General features: G+C 46.8%; 1 protein-coding gene across 1 annotated transcript; it reads left to right on the top strand.

Annotated features, from left to right (window-relative positions):
* Window positions 1–5,140: 5,140 nt before the first annotated feature.
* On the top strand, window positions 5,141–15,844 carry AMER2 (APC membrane recruitment protein 2). Its single transcript, XM_030043009.1, has 3 exons — window positions 5,141–6,131; window positions 6,175–6,276; window positions 6,451–15,844. Exons 1-3 carry the CDS (start codon window positions 5,402–5,404, stop codon window positions 7,329–7,331), a joined length of 1,713 nt encoding a protein of 570 aa, XP_029898869.1. The 5' UTR covers window positions 5,141–5,401; the 3' UTR covers window positions 7,332–15,844.
* Window positions 15,845–21,580: the final 5,736 nt, after the last annotated feature.

A 21,580-nucleotide genomic window follows, 5' to 3' on the forward strand; every position in this document is an offset into this window, starting at 1 on the left:
CTGTGGCTTAAAACTGAACATATCCTGGGTACTATGTTGAGAGGGCTGCTCCTGACTCTGGAGTCACTGAAGCTGCTTAGAAATGAAGCATGAAGTGAAAAATTCCTGTGGAGATTTTCAGACACCTCTGTCCTGTCACCCTGGTGCCCAGTGCTCCCGTTCAGCATGAGGCAGCCTCGAAACACCAAAAAACTCTGGGGCTTCTGTCAAAATGAGGGACAAGATGGTTTGCTAGCTGTCACTTCCATCACTAATTCATACTCAGTGAATCCTCGGATTTTTATTCAGTATTCATTCTGTGCCATATACTGCACTTTCCGGGGGAACCGAGAGCATCTGCCTGGTGTAATCACCAGGGAAAAGCAGGGAGAGGCTCTGCGGCTGGTTTGTAATTATTGCTGCTGCTGTTTTACCTGATGGCTCCGGCTGGAGGGGGGGGGGTTGTGTGTGTGTCTGTGTGCCCCCCCGGCTCCAGCACTCTGTAGGGCCTGAGGCTGGGACAGGACTGTGGTGCCTGTGGGTCACTTGGAGAAGGCATCCTCAGCTGAAACGGAGCAAAGCAGTGCCTTCCTGAGGACCACAGCACAGGTCGGTGGCGGAGCCAAGGCTGGGAGCTGGACCAGCGGTTTGTGACAGTAACCTTCAGCGAGCAGCCCAAAAAAGCTCTAGGGTATGTCCAAGGAACAAGGAGAGGATAGCTTTCACCTCAAAATCCTTAATTGCTATAAAAAAAGTGTACACCTATAAATGCTACATGTTTTTTAAAGGACCTTTCCTGAATAATTTTGTTATATAGTGTTTTTCATCATTCATATTCATTCTAAAGATGAAACAAACCCACCTTCGAAAACTTTTCTTCCACAAACCCTTTTCGATATCCCCTTCAGCTGGAATAAACCCACTGGTGTGGCTGTGCCGTGCGGCTCGGCATGGGATCTCTTCCACCACGTCAGATGCCCCTCAGGCTAAGCCAGGTTGGGGGTGGGATGCGGTAGAAACGGTTCTGCCACCACAGCTGCTCAGCTGCCCCTTGTCTGCAGGTCATCAGGAGCTCCCAGCTGACTGTGGAGTCTCTCTGTGCTTTTAAATTAGAGCTCCTCATTTGTTTTTGCTTTGTGAGGTGTCTGTCAGTCTTTTCCCCCCCTTGCCAGGAAGACAGAGTTACAACATTTTTCACTGTCAGAAGCAGACTTCCATTTCAGACTTACAGAGGTGAAGGGAAGACGTAAAGAAATCTCTGGCATAATTCAGGGGACTGAGTTTTAAACCTCTGAGAAAAACAGTAAGTAGTAGGCATTGCTTACACAAGCTTTGCACAAGCTTCCTAGAGTAAAAAAGGACCACACAGAAGAAAATGTCTCTGGCTCCATTTCATGCAGCTCCTCACCATCCTTTTCCAGAAATCACCCTTGCTCACCTTGAAAGGCCATTCACACAGCTGATCCTGTATCCCTTTATAGTTTTGCAAAAATGACACCATGCCATTTGCTTCTGGGGAAATCCCAGCCAAAAGCAGGGGGAACCAAAAGGGCAAGGGAACGCCACCCAACTCTCTGTGTGAAGTTCCCATTGCACATGAGGACGTGGGCACAACAGATGTGGCAGAGAACATTTTCTCCCAACCTCCTTCATTGTACAGCACTCAGGTGTCCAAACATCCCTAGATGTAAGAGCTATTTGGCATGAGTATAACCACCTTTCAGCATTACTCTTCTTCAGTTAAAAGTTGGTAAATGTTTTGTCTAAAGCTTTTCCTATGGACCCCTTGTCGCAGAAGCTTGCAAGAAACTAAATTAGGCAGGTGATAAACTCAAAATAAACTTTATTCTGACCAGAATTGTTTAATGAAGTGACAAACTAGGAATGAAATTTGTTCTAATCAAAATCGCTTAACACTCCAACAAACATTAGTAAACCACAGGTTCAAGATGTCAAACAGAATCAATACTACACACCCGACTTAAGAATTCTTAAGCTTTAGAAATAAGGGTCCAAAATGCACAATCACTCACCTATAAGATGAGGGCTCTCAACCCGCAGGAGTTACCTTGGGTGGCGTCCCGACCCAAGGGAAGGGTCCCCCGCTGCAGACCTGCTGCTCCAAGGAGGAGGAGGACTGGCTCAGTTTGCCCTCCAGCAGGGCTCTACTTATACCCTAGTCCAATCTGATCTGTGGCCATATGTGGTTAACGGTCGAGAAGTTTCTTTTGACCAAAGTGTTTCACTGGCTGAGGGCCTTGCCCTTCAACCAAAGTGCTTATGTGACAGTTGTCACTAGGGAGGGCTGTGGTTGAACAGTCGAGAAGTTTCTAGTGTTGTCGGGGTGGGGGCACCTGGCACAACCCTGCAAGGGCAGGTTGACCAAAGCATGTCATGAGTTCATGATGAATCCATAGATGTCTTCAGGTTAAAACAAAATAATAAAATAAATAAGAAAAGAAAAAATAAGAATGTTTCATTTGTCACTTTCAAAATTCAGTGATTTAGTATTTCATTTTAGAATGACTATCTATTTCCAGAGGTACTTCAAGGTTATTTAAATCATATCTTAAAATGTGCAAAACGGATTGAAACCAAATGTGTAGAAAAAAAATTCAATTTGTCAAAACATTCCTAAAGTAGTAATTTCAGGTTGACCTCAAGCCACTTACCTCCATTAACACTTGGATTTCAAGTTGACTGAAAACCAAGCTGAAAGTCCGCCCTTTCCATCATGGCTGCAGATATTCACATAAGAAGAAAGAGGGCACAATAACTTGTCTGTTCCATATAGCTGTGAAGCATTAAGTCATCTGTCCTCTGCCTTTTGTATCTCTGTATCTCCTTCCTTTGGACTCAGTGCTTGTCAGAAGAATTGGTGAAATGTAAAGGATCGGTGAAACGTAGCAAAGTGCCAGTATGAAAGTGCAAAAATTGGTAAGTTCAGCCATGTGGGCCAACTCTTACTTCTTAGCATCTTTGTCCACTTTTTCCCAAGATATGTGACCAGGTTTTGTTCTTTCAAATTTCCAAAGGACACCTAGCTCTGTGTATTGGCATTTGCAGAAAAGCGTTTGGTATTTTCTCTTTTTTTATCAAGTTTCCTTCATCTGTCTGAAGAGCAGAAATATTACCAAGTGATGGGGGAAGTCATGACATGGCACATCTGATGGAGGCAGAGTCAAGGTGAGCAACTTACGCCTATGGGTCGAGGTTCTGGTCTGACCTCCTGCCTCCATGGCTTCTGGGTGCCGGGCATGTTTATGAACTGCACTCTGTAAAATGTAACTCACTCCTTCTCCTCCAGCCACAATCTTGGCTTCTGTCTCATCTGTCCTTTCCTCTGTCTCTTGCAGAAGGCAGGAGAGACCTGTAAGTTGAATGATGTGCTCATATTGCTTTTATTGAATGCTTGTAATTCCGAATGCAAATGGCACTTTTTATACGTGAACAGAAAAAGGACTAAATTCACTGGATAAATTATTCACAACAGATAATTCAACCTGGCCTCGTGGGAGAGTGCAATGAATGTCTGATGATGTTAAAAAAAAAAAAAACCACAACTAATTCTTCCAGCCAGTGAAGTCAATGGCAAAACCTTTTACTGACTTCAAAGGGAGCAGAACCTAGCCCCAAGCCAGAGGGGCCCACATGCAACTTCTCTTTAGTGGTTCTCACTTGCATTTGGAGCTAAAACCCAGACAAGCGTTTACATTTTGAGGAGCCCAGACTAATGCTGTAGAGCAGAGTCAGGCTGCCAGGGCACGTGCATTATTACAGCGCTGGTTGAAAGCAGGTCTGCTCTGCAGCCCTGGCGCAGAGCACTGTCCCCCAAACTGAAATAACCCAGCCTGAAGACAGAGCCAAGGTGGAGGTGGTGTTTAGCGAGTTTGGAGCTCAGGGCAGGTTCCTTAGGCCAGGTTTGTCTAGTTTGGAGAAGAGGAGGCTGAGGGGCGACCTCGTTGCTCTCCACAGCTTCCCGAGGAGGGCAAGTGGAGAGGGAGGTGCTGGTCTCTTCTCCCTGGTACCCAGGGACAGGACTGTTCAAAGCTGTGCTACCGGAGGTTTAGACTGGACATTAGGAAGCATTGCTTTACCGAGAGGGTGGTCAAACACTGGAACAGGCCTCCTAGAGAGGTGCACGCCAGTGTTTAAGAGGCATTTGGACAATGCCCTCAATAATGCACTGTAACTTTTGGTCAGCCCTGAAGCGGTCAGGCAGTTGGACTGGATGACTGTTGTAGGTTCCCTCCGACTAAACTGCTCCGCTCTGCTCTATTCTATCCTAATTTACTTTGCGTCTTGGGATAGATTTGGAGCCAGTGAGGGGGTTTGTGACGAGGGTGCCACCAGCCCCCCCCCCCCCCCCCCGATGTGTGGCTGTGCTGCTGCCATCATCCACGGGCACGACTCGGGTGCCGTGACTGCGTGCAGTGGGCGCAGGGTCTGGGAAAAGGCTTGCGTGGGGGCTGCCGCCGTGCTCCCCCTCCGCGGCAGGGGAGGCGAGTGGAACGAGGGCTGGGCTGCGCCCCAGCTTCTGCCACTGCTCCCCTCCGCTCGCCGGCCGGGGGGGACATGTGGCCTCGGCCGCTGGGGAGAAAGAGGGACACGGGGACGGGGCGAGTCGTTCTGGTGAGGTGGGAGAGAATCCTTCGCCGCCGGGGGTGTGTACCTCCCGGACCGGGTCTGGGTGTCCCGTGTTTCCCCCCCGTCTGTCCCCTGCCGCGTGGTGCATTGTCACCCGCAGACTGTGTCCCTGTCCCCGTCGTCCCCCCCCCGCTTTCTCTCGGCGCTGCTGGCGCTTCGCTCCATTTCACACCGCACGGTTTCAGTCACGCTCCCCCCGCCCCGCCGTGCTCTGACCGCGCCGGGAGGGCGCAGGAGCGGTGCGGAACGCTCCCGTAAATAACAGCCGAGCTCCGGGTGCGGGCCCGCGGCGCCCTGTCAGCCCACCCGAGAGCCCGCCTTTGCGCGGGAGACGGGAGGAAGAGGTGCCGTCAGGCGGCGGGGCGGCCCTGCGGCCCTCGCCCCTCACGGTGTGTGTGTGTGTGGGGCGGGGGGTGTGTGTGTGTGTGTGTGTGTGTGCCCCCCCCCCCCCTCCACGTCCCCCTGAGGCAGGCGGGCGGGAGCGGCGGCAGGAGGAAAGGGGTTAAAGTTATGTAAGGCGGGCTGGGGAGGGCTGGAGGCAGGGGCGCTGCCGGCGGAGCCGCGGCGCCTCAGGTCGGTTCGGAGCGGGCGGGAGCGGCGGCCTGGGCGCAGGCCCGCGGCGGAGGAAAAGCGGCTTATTCCCCTCCCCGGCCCGCTCCGCCCCTCCGGGGTTGCCATGGAGACGGGCGGGCGGCGGCGGGGCTGTCAGTGAGGGATCGCACCGGGCACCCGGGCGGCGGCGGCGGAGGCCGCGGCGGCGGCGGCGGCGGCAGCGATGGACTCGCACTGCGACTGTGCCGAGCCTCCGGCCGCCGAGCAGCAGCCGTCGGGGAGGATTAACAAAACCGCCTTCAAACTGTTCAAGAGGAGGAAATCCGGGGGCACCATGCCGAGCATCTTCGGGGTGAGGAGCAAAGGCGGGGAGGGGAAGGGCGCCAGCAAAGCGGGAATGGTGCGGAGCCGGACGCACGACGGCTTGGCCGACGCCGTGCTGGAGAGCAGCAAGAAGGAGGAACCGGGCGGCGGCGGCGGCGAGGCGCAGAGCAAGGAGGCGCAGGGCCGGCCGGCCGGCAGCCTCGGCGTCTCCCCCGGCAGCTCGGTGGCCAAGTCGCACAGCTTCTTCTCCCTGCTGAGGAAGAACGGCAGGCCGGAGAACGGCAAGGCGGAGAGCGCGGATCAGCGGGCTGGCGGCAGACAAAAGAAGGGGCTGAAAGGGATCTTCAGCAGCATGCGGTGGCATAAAAAGGACAAATACGGCAAGGAGGAGAGGGGGGAAACCTCGGAGATCCGGTCCGGCCTTATCATGCCGGGGTCTTTGACCGCCAGCCTGGAGTGCATCAAAGAGGAGATGCCAAAACCTTTGTCTGAAACCCCCAACAGCGCGGGAGACGTCGGGCTGGAACCGCCGCGGGAGAAGCGCGGCGGCGAGGCCCACGCCTCGGCCCAGGAGCCCGAAGCGGGCGGTGGGGAGCCACGGGACAGCGGGCCCCCCCCCCGGGGACGACCCTACTGCTGCTGCCGCCACTGCCGCCGCCGCCGCTGCTGCTGCTGCTGCTGCTGCTGCTGGAAGGCGACCCGAGGAGCTCTGCCGCGAGCCACCGGACCCGGGCGCCGGAGAGGTTGGGACTGCGAAGGATGCGGCCATAACAGGTGACATTCCAATAACGACTATCCCCCTTGTTGAACCTCACTGTGATAGCGGTCAAGAGACGGCAGCCGCCCCTGACCCTTCCTCTGTTGATCCACCCTCAGAGCAATCGATTGATCGTATTTGTTTGATGTTTGCTGACGTGACTTCACTGAAAAGCTTTGACTCTCTTACAGGCTGCGGAGATATTATTGCGGACCATGAGGAGGATGTGGGCAGCGGGAGTGGCGGCTGCGAGAAGAGCACCCCCGGGGCTGGCAAGCTGGGTGCCTCCAAGAAGCACCCCACCATGGTGGCCTACCAGGGAGGAGGGGAGGAGATGGCCAGCCCGGACCAGGTGGATGACACCTACCTGCAGGAGTTCTGGGATATGCTGTCGCAGACAGAGGAGACCCAGACAGAAGGAGGAGGTGGAGGTGGAGGAGGGACAAAGAAGCCTGAGGGGTTGAAGGAGAACCGAGGTATCGAGGGGCCCCAGAACAGGGTGGCGGTGAAACGTGGTGGCCTCCACCAGATCCCCGTTCACCTCAACCACAAAGAGGAGCAGAAGGGCAGGGAGAAGGAGCAGCACGAAGGTGTCCCAAACAGCGACGAGGGCTACTGGGATTCCACCACGCCTGGTCCCGAGGAAGATGGTTCCGCAAGCATCCAGAAGGAGACCATTCCCAGGGACAGCTACAGTGGGGATGCTCTCTATGACCTCTACACCGAGCCGGATGAGAACCCACCAGCAGGGCCTGCGGGCGAAGAGGTCACCTGCATGCCACGTTCCAAGCCCGTGTCTCCAATAACGACCACGTGCTCACTGAAAACGCCCTCAAGCACAGTGAAGGACTCCAAGATCCCCATCAGCATTAAACACCTTTCATCGCATCCCGCCAGCCATGGAGCAGACGCCAGTAACAGCCATCACGTCGCACACCATCACCTGGCCAAAAGCGAGATGCACAGAACAAAAATCCCTGTCTCCAAAGTACTGGTACGCCGGGTCAGTAACAGGGGCTTAGCAGGGACAACAGTGAAAGCTGCCACATACCAGGACAGTGCCAAAAAGTAGTTGAATAAGAGGTGGAGACAAAGACGGACAGCAAGGTCAGTGTGTGAAAGTCTGCGTAGGAGACCACAGATATTGAATTAGTTTTGCATCACCTGAAGAAAGGCACCTAAAAGGCTTACTTCACTGTACTCCATGGGCCTGCACTTCTGAATCCCTTCTTACTAGACTGTATGGCTGAATATAAAAGGTCGACTTCTTTTCGAGCACTTTTTTTTACATTTGTATCTTTTTTCTGCAGCACTAAACACTGGGGAGGTTCATTTTTACATGCCTTTTTGGAAGCAGGACTTGGATTACGAACCTAAATGAGCATCCTTCCTCATGCAAAGCAGTGCCATGAGTTCTTCAAGGGAACAGAGTTACAAAAGGAGCAACACGAGAGGTTCTCCAGTACACTTATCTTTTAATCATTTCTGGGGGAGGAGTGGAAGGTGGGTGCCTGGCTCCGAAAATGGTTTTTGCTCTACAAGATGTTGGAAAAAATGCCAAGCAAAAAACAACCAACCTAACAGGTATTTTACCTGCTGTAGGAACGAGAGCACTGCTCGACAGCAGACTTAATTGACTTGTGTGCAGTAGCTAACTAAGGAGTTAGGTGGACTTGTCTAACAGGAAAACATATTTTGTTTGTCTGTCTGTCTGGTTGTTTTTGATCTGGTCTAATGTAAATGGGTAACAGAGACACCTGACATAGGTTCAGATGTTTACATCAATACTTACTTGTCCAATAACGCATACAATCAGGTTCAGGGAAACATTTTACTAAATGCCAATACATACACACTGTTCGCATTTATACAGTAACTTGCTCGTTATGTGTAAATATATACATATTTTAGCAGATTTACTCAATGCTACAGATTTTTTATATTAAAAAAAAAAAAATCACCTGTCTGTATTATCTAGAGTTTAAGCAAGAGTTAGTTTTTATAGGTAGATAATTTTACAGTTCTAAAATGATAGAACTTTGTGTAAGTACCTTAAATTAGAGCAAAACTCTGTTTTGTATGGGCTCCTGCATCCCCAGATAAGTAAGTCTGAAGTGCTGATTTTATTCCAGTGGCACATTCCTTGGGTCAGAGCTGAGGTTCTGACAGCATCGCCACTGCAGACCTCTATTTTCAGGGGTTTAGACAAAGTTGCTCTGGGCTTAAACCTTACAGAGAAGGAACCCAGGAAAGAAACGTGTTTTTTAATTATTATTTTTTAAAATATATAAAATTAGTTTTTGACTATTTAAAGAAAGTTTGGGTTCTCGTTGCTTTTTATTTTCATTCTTAATAATGTCAGAATAATTTTACTTTAAGAGAGAAAAGAAATATGGTAAGCTAGTGGTACATAAAATGGTCTGACGAGCTTGGATCTTATGAGAAATGTATTAATGGCCAGGACGTTTTTGAGTAGTGGCTACTGTACATGGGCATTGACAACATTTCAAAGAAATTTAAAAGGTTTTTAATGTGCCTGAGGACATATTTTTATGATACACTGAAAAAGCTGCAAAAATCACTGAAGTCTAAAGGTAAATGTTATGTATTTACAAAATATTTTGATATAAGTATTTAATCATCAGACCACAGTTAATATAAAATATATGCTCCAGTGTATCTGAAAAATAATATACATTTTAAAAATATACATGTCTATATTACGCAGAGAATCCTAAATTCACATCATTGAAGCTAATGAGTCTGATCTTACATAGCAGTTGGTTTTATTGTCTCTTAAATTGAAAGAAAAAAAGGAAAATAAATATACAGAATATACATTTGAAGGATATTAAGGTTATAGATAAACCATAAAAAGCCAGGAAATACCATAATAAGAATTGTATATATGTATATGTGTGGTTCACTGGGGAAATGACCTTATAGTCACAAGGGTAAAATTGGCATCTAGTTCTGAAATTACTGCAGGATTTAATACTGAACTGCAGTGCCCCAGTGAATAGGGAGAAAGTTAGTTTTCCTGATCAGTCCCTGTTTTCATGGTTTGAGTAAGAACCTTAATGCACTTCAAAGAAGATTATTTTATGTTTTCTTTCTAGTGTATATGTGTGTGGTTTTCTACATGCCTACTCACACAGACGTGTTGTACATATGCATGTGTAGTCGGAACGCACCTCCTCCTTGGGTACATGCACCTGGGCGAAGGCGCACACCCGTGCACACTCACACTCACGTGAACGCAGCCAGGCGTGCGCGCTCCCACACGCAGGCTGCGGGGATATGCTGTAGATCTGTCCCCAGACACGCCGGCGGTGATTTCCTTTGCCTGAGAAAGGGATTTGCATTTGGCCTGACTCTGCTTGTGCGTTTTAGAAAGTTAAAGCTGAAATACCCTCAAAAGGATGAATGTACAGAACATAGAGTATTATCCTGGTCCTCAGCCCTAAACCTAACATTCCTTTTTCTGTTCTTTTGTTTTCATTTGACTGTAAGGGACGCATCTTTCCTTGCATGACAACTCTGCAGAAAAATCATAATTTCCCCATTTCGTTGTAAGGACGAATTGTGCAGAGAGATTCTGTAGGGTACTGGAAGTTGAGAGGGAGGGAGGATGTGGTGAGCTTGGGGTAGTGCCATAAAAACTGGAAGCACCGAGTACAGGTAGTAGGAGTGGTGCATCTTTAAAACCACTAGAAGATAGCAGTTACCATCTCAACAGGACTTGTGTGTGGCAAATTATTCATCGTTGCGTTTTGTTTGCATTGTGGCATGTCTGTATTGAGAAACCAATAGAGCGACACTAGACTAGCTCCCTCTCCCGTAATGACTAACACGAATCATCATTAAAATGCTTTGGCTTCCCATCATTTTTCTCTCTCTCCTTTGTTTTCTGCCCCGTTTTTCCTCCGTCCTCTGCATGCTGGCGGGCGGCTTCCTCCTCGGTGCTAACCCCTGGTGCGGAGCGGGGAGCCCCGGGCTGGCAGCCGAGCGTGGGGTGGGAGGGCGGCCGCGCTGCCTGCCGAGGCCAGGTGCTCCCCGGTCGCTCTCTCGAGCTTTCTATCGCATACCCAGTGTAAGTACGTTTTGCAAATCTCTTGGCGGTTCTTTTGGCTGCTTGCTGTGTGCATATTTTAAGGACAATCATATCCTTAAAAGGAAAGTGGGAAAGTAGCTTGTAGTAGGGTGTCAGTATTTTGAATCATTGCGACATACTGACGTTGATTCAGGGTAATGGTTGTGTGAGAGTAAACATACAGTTTAATGCTCAAATTAACTTTGTATTTATAAAACTCACTTCTGTCCTTAAGCCATCTATGTTTTTTATTTCGAAAGATAATAGAAAATTTAATATTTACTAGGGGGGCTTTCAATTTTCGTAGAAATATATTTGTATAACTCCACACAATGCCTAAAAACAATCATTGGGAGGAGGTTCAAAGGCTTTCTTTAGACCTATATTTAACTCCTGAAAGATCCCCTGTAAAATACTGTGAGATGCCTAAGAACAAATAGTTAATGGCTTGCTGGATTTAAAGGCTGAGACATAAAGACGTAATAGTCCTGAGGCATTCTGTGGTGGTTTGCATTCTTATTTATGTTACCCTATTCAAGCATATATTTTCCTTGGCTTTGGTAGGTGTCAAGGTAGAAATGGTGTTCTGAGTCCCAAAGATAACATTCCCAATGCTGTCGTCGTTTTGATTTTCTTAAAGAATACTTCTCTTTATTTGTTTATTTGTTATTTTGTGGTCTGAATGATGCTTTGTAATTATCAGCTTGTATGTCATTCATAAAGGATTTTAGAGATCAGGACTTGGCATTTAGTTATATGTACTCTTTGCACTTTCAGGTCACTACTGGTAAATTTTGTATGTTCTTAGTATATTTCTATATATTGTGTAGTGTTTTATAGCTATCTACAGTGATTTCAGTGGTATGCATTCCTGTCCTATATATCAGCACAAAAGATTTCCTTTCGGTAGCATGAAATGATGTTTCTGTGGACTTCTTTTGTCATGATAGGAGTTAAGTTTCCTGTACTATATGTGTGGCCTGCAACAGACATAAAGGGTGAGTAATAGGACTCAAACACACATAGTAGATTTCAGAAGAAATTCCATGACTTGAATAAGAAAAATCTATGTTCAGTCTTATTCCATCAATCACCAGCATTTTCTTCATCGACTGTGAATATCCTCACCGCCATTCAGGGTAGTAGAGGACTGAATTTTAAAAATTACATGCATAGATGTACACTATGAAAATTAATTCACTGATTATTTTTTAATGAATCTTACTAAATTATTTATCTAAGCTAAGCGAATATTGCACCAAAGTCTTCAAAATGTCTGATACAGATGGCATTTTCAGTAAGATGCTGTAAGTGCAGATGAGCCAAATTAACAGGCTTTGCTTAGCAAAGCAAAACCTTGTTTCTTAAATTTGTAGTACTGACTGAGCTTGCGGATCAAAGGGAGCCATTGATTCTGCTACATGGCCATGCTCAGAGGTTTTTTTTCCCTGCTCTAATGGACTACTTTCAGAAAAGGCTTTTCAGCAAGATAATGGTATGAAAGAGACAGTTCACAGTAACAATAGCCACTTACAAGGCAGATGGTTATCTAACAGTCACAATGGGGGACTCTAAGCAAGGTGGCCTGAAAATGTATTTTCATAGTTATTGATATGAAAAGCTGAGGCTTCTGTCTTGGAAAAACAAATTGACGCCGACTCAGAGATGCTGCAGAAATGAGTCTTGGCAGAGTTTACACGTGACAGCTTCTGCAGGGTTGGTTTTTTTTGTTTTTTGGGGGCTTTTCCTTTTTTTTTTTCTTTTTTTTGCTTTTGCTTTGTTTATGTTTTCATTACGATGACATAACCCCACGTGTCCGAGCAGAATTGCACAACTGACTCTTCTGAGATTCAATGATGAGAATACACTGTCAGTTGTCTTCAGTGGCCTGGGACTGGTCCCGCTGAACATCCCTCCCTTCCATTGAGGGATGGGAGGGATGGGATGATAGGCTTCCCTTGCCATGAGTCCACATGCTGTTTACTGTGAGCAGGAGGTATTTGAGCCTGTCTTTCTGTTTGTGTTCAGGGGACAGGTTATTTTTAATTCAAATTGCAACAATTTTTTAGCTTATCATTAGTTCACATCTTGTCTTCCTTGTGAGCATCTCAGCTAGGAACAGTCAGCATCAATTTGGTGTTTCCTAGGTCCATTTCATGTAGAGAGAAATGGAAGAACTTCTCATGTGCAAAGGAATAAGAGCTATAACCGTTCGAGCCACATCCTGGGGGCTTTTATTCCTGCAGAAGCAGGTTGTTAAAGCTCCTCTTGCCTTAGAGGGCTTCTTCATCCAAAACAGTGAGTACTATTGCCTGGGACCCTTTTTTTTTTTTTCCCCTCAATGTCTCTCATTCCCTCTCAGCCATGCTGCAGTTGCTTGGGAAACAGATTTTTGATCTAGCCTTCCAGCACTAGAAAAGGGGAGCTGCTGCCAGTGCGTTCTTCAGGAGGTCTTTGCTCCTACTTCTTGGTCTTGAAAAAATTAATTCACCTTCAGAACAAGTGGCAGGGGTACTTAAAATGGAGATTTCTGCTGTGTGATCTCATACACGTGGGTGAGGATGTTGAGTGGTATTTTGCGTAGAGTGGACTATATCCCTCCACTTTCCTGTTGTGGACAATTCAGCAAATCTAGCAGGGAAGCATGTCACTTTTGTAGGAAAGCCCAGAAGCTGTTTGTTATGGAGGCTCTGCCCAGATTTTGTTTCTCTTTGGTAAGAACTGCTTTTCTTTTTCCTTTCCATACATATTTAAATAAATGGAACCAAAGTTGTAGTGGAGAGAGGAAAAGGTTATGTACGTCACAGGGCAAGGAGTTTAACCTGCTAGGCTGAAAGGCTTCATGTAGCAAGGGATTGCTTTCCCTACTTTAACATCCCGTCCAAGCAATGCTCTGCAATAGAAGTTAATCCAGCTATGGCCACAAAGTTAGAAAACTGGCATTTGCCAACACGACAATCTCTTTCCAAGGTCCAGTTCTGCTGTGGCAAAGCTTCCACTGACTCCAGTAAGAACTGGCAAAGGTCCTTAATCTCTTTATCATAAGGAAATAGGAAGTGTTTCTTAAATAAGTCTTCCCTTTTTTAAAAGATGAATATTATTCAGGTGATTGTGCAGTCTTTTGTATTACTGTAGTAGTGTTTTCACTGATCTGAATGCAAAACATGTCTTTCCATTGTTTTTCCATCTTAACAAGCAGCCACTCCTGCACATAACTCCAGTGCTCAGTGTGTTTAAATTACAGCTAACACAATCACTGCCTTCCTTAATTTAACTTGTGATGGCAAAACCAGGACCAGATGCTTTCCAGAGCGCTAAAACCCCTGCTTATCATGTTGTTGTTCATGTTTTTTGATATGGTAACTAGCGATGCCTCCCTTTAATTATTACACAGCCACATTTTAAATCTGTTTTTAGGGAGAATGGTATGTAGGGACTGAATTGTAAGCTCTTTAACAGATTTTTATTCTTTTGGATGACATTGCATCAAAACAGTTGCTATTTCAGTATCAGGTTGCTTCCATGGGCTTTTTATGCAGATGCATTGGAAGCTTTGAACATAATGTACTCATAAAAGAAAATTGGCTACATCTGCTTTGAATTAAGCCTGAGCTTAAAATGTAAAGCTACACAACTGGTGATGTTTCTTGGTTAATGGCAGCAAAGGGGAAGGTCTGCCCCGAGTCACCTGCACCTGGCGGACTGGGGGAGCACAGCACTGTCACCAGGAGAATTTGCTGTGTGACCCTGCCGTGTGGTCCCAGGAGAGGGGAGCGGGGTGTCACCGTGGGGGGGGTCTCTGCCAGGTTGGGTGGCAGCGGGAGAAGCCAGGGTGGTGGTGCTGTGCTGGGGCGGGAGGGTTGCCAGGGCGGCTGGGAGATGGGATGAGAGCTCTGGTCCTTGTGGAAAAAGAGAGTTAAACATATGCCTATAAATTCTGGCTCCTTTTTTTCTTGTCTTGATGCTTGGATTGCTGTGTTACGCTGAGTTAGGAGCCAGACTGTGTAAGCCTGGGCGTGCTGAAGCCAGTTCTCCTGCTGGTGGACCACCGTGTGACTGCTCTCATCAACACCTGAGCAGTGCCTTTTCCTCCGAAGGCAGTTTTAGCACAGACACTTCCACAAATCCCCTCCAGCCCAGCGCTGACCTGTGGCATTTCACTGCTCTTCCATCCTCCTTTTGCCAGGGGGATGCGAAAACCCAAGCCCTTGGCAGGGTGGTAAGCGCTGGCTGCACCCTTGCAGCCCAAGGGCAAGCGGGGAGGGAGCGTAAGACACGCTGTGCAGCAGCACCACCGAGTCCTACGTAGAGTGCAAGTAACTTTCTGCAGCACGTAGCTTGATAAAAGCCATGTTATCCTGCTTTTCAAAAGAGGGACAAAGACTAAAGCTGTTGCCCTTGTGTAAAATTGAAGTAAATCCCCTGCCATGGGACAGATTGCAACAGCTGGACGTATCTCGGGTCTACCAGTATTCCCTCTGAAATCAGTGGATCTGTTAGTGGTGTCAGTTGTTATTGAGTGAAGATCCCATAATTTGGCCCCATCTCAATTTCCTTGCCGTGTTTGTCAGCAGAGTCCATCTCAGAAAAGCTCTAGTGTTGAGGCTTGTGGCCCCATTGAAGTGGTGTTGAGGTATGAATGTGGTTGGTGGAAAATACAGATTCAGTAAGTCCAGAAAACACAGCATGGCTTCAGTCTTTTATCACAACCCAACTCTGCTTAAATATCATGGTATGCCTGAGGAAAATGTAGCAGGGACTGTTCCATGCTGCATCTGACAAGCCGATGCTCTCGGGGGTTTCCTAGGTGCTGAAAGGGACAGATGTGTCCTGTTAGAATTCACTTAACCTGTTTCTGTAAGACGTGTTACAGCTGACAGATCACTGTTAATTACAATTTTCCCTCGTATTTTTTATGTTGGCCACCTCCAGTAAGGTAGCATATGACCTATTCAAGATAATGAGTGAGTAAAGCCAGAGCTCCCCGCTCTTCTTATCTAAACGGTTTGCTAATAATCTGGTGAGTCTGTGTGCACCAACTTTTCTTAGTGAAAGCTCACAACACTCCGGGGGGTGTTTTTATAACAGACTGTTAGACACACTCTGCTCCTTTCCACCTCTACAAACCTCGATGAGTATGTGTCTCCTCGAATCACTATATTCTTAACATATTTACAACCTAACTGATAGCAATAGATGTCTTTCTTCCCTGGCAGTTCACAAGGATATACTAATCAGTGTTTATTATATTTTTAATTCTGTAAATATTTATTTTGGTACTCTGTGTATTTATTGGCACTGATTCTGGTGTTTGCTTATGCGTCATTGTAAATGTTGATGGTTTCAATAGTCTTGCTTCTAATGAATGTAAGGAACTCAGACTAACTGCACTTTTCTTCCATTCAAAAATCTTACAGTGAAAAATATTCCCACTGTCATATTATGTGTTATAATGGATACAGTTAATAAAATCAGTTGACACTTTTCATTGATGAACGTGGAGGTTACTTTTTGATGTTCGAGCTAGAGATGGAGCCAATCTATTCAGTGCACTGGAAAATACTAGGCTTTTGAAAGCAAGACATTAGGGAAATATGTCCCCAAAATAGCATAAAAGAGAATACTTGGGCATGTGTGCACTTTCATTTTTATGTAGAAATGCCTTCAGCAGTTTTACTAATAACATCATAGAATAACTAGACTAAATTCATTACTTAGGGGAGAGCTTTCATAAATGAGGGTGTTTTGGTCTTCTGGTCATGTTCTTGTTCTTTGCCCCCCCCCCCCCACCCCCCCCTTAAACCACTTAGACAATGGAAATGGACTGAGTTTCATTCTGTTTTTCAAATCAGCTTTGCTTGCTGGTTCTCCTGGTCAGAAAGCCAGCAGGAAAGCTGATTCTCTTGGCACAAACTGACTTTGGAGTTGCAGTTTTGGTGTGACAGCTAGAAAATGCAGTCTGCTGTAAGCTACATTTCCCACCTTTAAAACTGGGACTTGACTGCTATGACTATGAAGTGACATTTATTAGAATCTGTGTTTTGCAAGTTTCTCTAAATTTCTTGCAGTTAGAAGATGCATAAAGCATTTGCATCAGTCAAGTTTTAATCCTTAAGTTTATTTACTTCACTTGGCTAAGTAGCACTGCCTTGCTAAGGGTTCTCCCGTGTTACTAGGCATCCATGGAAGATACTGAACCAGCCAGAATAAGAACTGGAATAAAATCTGCTCAAAAGTTTTCAAGGAACAACAAAATAAAAGGTATGAAAAGCTCATTATGCAAGTAAGGAGCAGGACGTGGTGACACAGTATCAATTGATCCTATGTTCACAAAAGCATAACTCCTCTTTCCAATAGCTGGAGTGAGGCTGAAGAAGTGTTTTCCCAGTGATTTAATGCACAAGCAATTTTACATTCAGGCCTTCTCAGCCTATGTCACCTATTGCACGTTCATGTCTTTTATCCGATGCATCTGGAAGCAGAAGAGTTGTGGTTTAAATTATTCCCTGCCGCAGAAGATGGCTTAGTGATTACCTTGCTTGTGTCCAAGTAGAGCTACTGGGGTTTTCTGGGGCAAAGGAGTTGCAATGAAGTGCAGGGCAAAAGTACAGCAACCTCATGAATCTGGGTAACTGTAGGTCTGTGTGATGCAGCTGTTAACACCTTCCACAAAACCAGGCTACAGTAGCCTGGCAGATCCACTGTGACAGAAAAAATTGAAAAGTCTCCTGAAACTAAGAGGTTTGGCCGAAATATTCTTTTTGAAATCAAGATGAAGAGGCTGAGTTTCTAATATTGAGCTAAAAGTCCCTTCCCAGTTAAAACCAAGATCAGTCATTCCTGACAGTACATCTCTGTGATTTTCATGGCCACCTTACTGGAAAAGTGTTTGCAATGGGAGTGATGACCTGGAAATCTGCCTATGACCCATTCATTGAAGATGAATGCTCCATCCAATCTGCAAATCTATCAAGCAAGAAGGAGAAGAGAATATTCTTGACTCCTAATAATTGGTAAGGAATATTGGCAAGACTAATGGACCAGTCAACTGACTGTGAGTGAGCACTAGTCTCATTTTAAATCCTTTCCCTTGAATCATGGTATTTTCCCCTTTCAAAGTGATCATACCAGGAGCTCACATTGAGCAGATGCCTGCTCCTACCTACCACGTTGCACATCTGCTTCCAATTAAAACCATTCCACAGTGCCCTGAGGGGGATGGGAAGGAGGCTCAAAAGTTCTGCAAAGGGTTATTTCAGCAGCCATGGACGCTGCTGTGGCAGCTGAGGACTAAGAACATGCTTCATCTCCAATGACACATCACTCCTTTCGCTCTGCAAAGACCCTTAGCGCTTGGCTCAGATATTCAGTTAGACCCTGGGAACAGGAGGGCTGCTGTTCTGACTAATGAAGGAGACTTGTCCTTGACCAACATGAGTATTTTTTCCAGCTTAAGAAAAATGGGTATTTTTTAAAAGATACAGATGGAGTCCCATAGCTACTATTCTAAATAGGACAAGACAAATGCAAGGAGTCTGGTGAAGTACAGCTCCCCACAGCTACTCCAGAGACTAACAAACAACACGTGCTGATGCTGCGTCCTTATGCAAAGACATTTCACAGAGCGGCTCTGTGCAGCGCTCCCACACGAATCCCAGGTGAGATGTCCTAGAGCCGAGGGTTGCCACCACAGGGGAGGGAGGGCTTGTGACTTCTGACAAAGCACTGGTCTGGACCAGGGAGGTCCGAGTCCCTCTCCCACCGCCTCCTTTCCAGGCAGTTGTGACCTGATTTGCAGAAGGCTGCAGGTACCGCATTTTAAAGTCTGTTCCACAAAATCGGCTGCACCTAGCTGCGGTGTTGCTCAGAACTTGCGGTCTGAAGTTTTCTGATAAAATTTCACTATCACTTAAGCACCTCCACCAGGCAGCATCACGTGGCTGGGTCTGCTCTCCCGTGTGTCACGGTGGGAGTCACGGACAGGCTCTTCCTCCGGCCACATCAGCCTTCTCTGTTCGTGTCACTTGAAATTCGTAGGTCCCTTGGGCAGAGGAGAGACTTGAGTAAAGATCCTCCGGGTGAAGGTCCCGAGTGAGCAGAGGTCGACTGGGTAGAAGTGCGGCAGCATCGCGGAGGTGCTGGGAGAGGTTGAGGCAGCAAAGCCCAGGGCAGCCAGAAGCTTTGCGGGCAGCAGTGTCTTCTCCTGCTTCACGGGGAGATGGTTGCCTCCGGGGCACCTATGTGGCTCACGGTGCTTCAGGAACATATTCAGCTGGAGGCTACTGCAGCGTGGCAACAAATCGTCGAAATGGTGCTGAGCTCCTAGCATGGAGCTGGGAACGTGCAGGGTGACAGGCAGAATGCAAAGAAAACAAGAATCCTATGACTGAACAGTATTTTAAGGACGGAAATTATGCTAAATCTGTACATCATGTAAAGCAAATCTGTCCCATTCCTGCTGAGCTCCATTTGTTCACCTGTGAAGGTGAAAAAACAAGCTAATTTTGCAACAAAATAGGTTTGAATAAATAAAGCGAATGTGTCTTTGTAAATATGAGTAGTGAAAAACCTGCTCTTGATTATGGCTGTGAAGATAATGGCCACAATCTAAAGTGGACATGAAAAAGACATCTGTTCTACTAAAATGATGAAGAGGATCAGAAAAACGATGGTAACAAAAATCAAATGGATTGTTCTGAGTATTTCTTAAGGAAAAATAGAGACAGATAAGAATTCAACTGGTCTTGGTCTATCTTTACAATAGGGATATATTACAGCTACATCTGTCTCTCTGAGTTTCTACCCTTCACATTCTGCACTAATAGATTTTGTTTACTGACAGATAACAAGTCGTACAAAAATGCAGCACTTGCAGTCCTGCTACTCTTTTGCTTATAGATGTCTTTTTTTTAACCCGTGTTAACAAATTAAGCTTTTGATCCTTCCAATTAGACCATATCCAGTCATTATCATGCCACATTTAGGGTCTGATTACGCAGCTGCTGCATCTGAACAGCTTCATTCAAATCAGTAAGAAATGCTTACATGCAGCAACTGCAGAAATGGTGCTTGCATCCTTCGCGGAGCTGCCTATTGCTGCTTTCTCAGGGGCTTAGAATATTTATGTCTATCATCACTACATGATGTTGAATTTGCCTGTATTTTTTTTATTGGGGTCTGATAGAAAACCCCATAAATCTGCAAGTTTTATGAAAAAACAGTTGGACCAGATTACACAGTTAAGTTAACTTGTCTGTGCTGGATCTTAATCCTCTCTGAAGATGTAACATGTATTCAGACCGATTTAAAATAAATGACTGTATCGGAAAACAAAACAGACATCAGAGCACAAGCATAAAGGCAAATGTCAGCCCCTGGCTCTGAAACGACCGGGACCCTCAATCCGAGCTATGAAACCTTACATTTCTGCCTCAGCGCAGGCAAACACACAGCACTATTTATAGCACAGCCTTTTACTACCCTTCTGTTAGAATAGGCTTCATCGGAGGATTTACATGACTAACGAAAAGCAAAAGCCTTTTGTACTTGGTTTCCATAAAAGAAGGCCAGTGTGAAGCTGGTGTTCACTGGGCTGAATTACAGAAAATATCAGTTACTAGAAAACCAGTTACTAATTCAAAGGCATCTGTTACCATGGCATAAGTCTCCTCTTCCCTCTCCATGCCCCGGATTTAGCACCGATGATGGAAGCTTAGTGAAAGCTCAAAAAGAATGGTTCTTACCTCTGAAAAATAAAACGCATAGTCAAGGAAGACCACATGTTTTCATGGTAACTAAGGAGTAAAGGGTTAAGACCTAGAAGATGGCTCTGAACCAGTAAACTGCACAAAAGACTCCTATTAGCAAATCAAGAGCCCAATGTGCTCTCATTTCCCCCCTTGTATCTTCAATTAAACCCTTTGGGCCACAAAGTTACTGTTCCTGCCAAGGACAACAATCAGCATGAGGTGATTATTTTAGATTCTGCTACATACCCTGAAGTCTAGTGAAAATGAAAACCAACCCTCCTTTCGCCCTCTGATCCGATTTCCAGGGCAGGGCAGGCCCATCAGCCAGTCCCCATCCTTTCATCTCGCCGTGCCAGCTGCAAGCACCCAGGCTTTCCCCAGAGATGCCACTTTCTCACAGATGCGTGCCTCCTCCTGCCTTCCAGATGGCAGCGGGCTTCTTAACAAGCTCCCCGATTCCTTTTTCCCCTTGGGACTTCATTTCGATGTTATCTTGTCGCATCTGTTTTTCTCCAGTTGGGTGATGTGCGGGAGCACGAGTTGTGATGCTTCTTCGGGAGGTTGCCAACCCGCAGCTCCCGTGGCCGTTTCGGACCTCCCCGCTCCAGAATTGCCCCCGTGCAGCAAGGATCCCTCGTGCTCTGGTGTGCCAGTGACAGCCCCTGCCCCAGCTGCCGAGCAGAGGTGAGGACCACTTCGCTGAGGTTTGCGGGCTGCTTGTTTCCTTGTCTTGTTCTGCATCACCGAACTTACTCTTTCCTCCCTCGAGCTTTTCCGCAGGGCTTCTCAAGGCTCCCCGGTGCTGTTACGGGGCTGTTTAACATGGCTCGGGAAGGAGGAGAATGGCTGGAGAACGGAGCAGGGAATCGGGAGTCAGGCCGCGATACCCTTTCACACATGTCGTCTGTGACCTTTGGTGCAAAACTCTACCTCTTTGCTTTTTCCGCCTCTAAATGGAGATTGTGATCCTTCTACAGGAAAGGTTTCGTGTGGCCAAATCCTTCACGTTTTACCCGACTGCCTGTGAAGCAATTTGAGACGTGGGTAGGGGCATAGTGCACCAGCAGCACTCTCTCATTCCACCCATTCTGACCACATTCACCAGGGGCAGATGTGGCCATGACCTGAATGAGAAGAGAGGAGGAAAAACTCTTTCCATATTTTTTGCACGGGATGGCAGTGGTGAGTTCCCAGGGTGAGAATTTGGCTGAAGGGAGACCATGGAGCTGCCTTCCCATCTCCCTAGCTATAGTGATGGTGTCCCTGGGGGGCTGCAAATGGGGGATTAAAGAGCTGGAGAGGAAGGGTGTCAAGGAGAATCAGCAGCATCACGGAGCAGCAGGCGAGGGGTATTATACCCCACTGAAGCCCCACAGTGGGGATCCTTCCCCTGTCAGAGGCAGGAGAAGGAGAGATGTCAGGCCTAAAGCATCTTGAGCCTCTTGATAGATCTGTCCTTAGACCCGGCGACAGATGCTC

Source organism: Aquila chrysaetos, chromosome 19, assembly GCF_900496995.4.
Source record: "Aquila chrysaetos chrysaetos chromosome 19, bAquChr1.4, whole genome shotgun sequence".
NCBI classification, from domain to species: Eukaryota; Metazoa; Chordata; class Aves; order Accipitriformes; family Accipitridae; genus Aquila; species Aquila chrysaetos.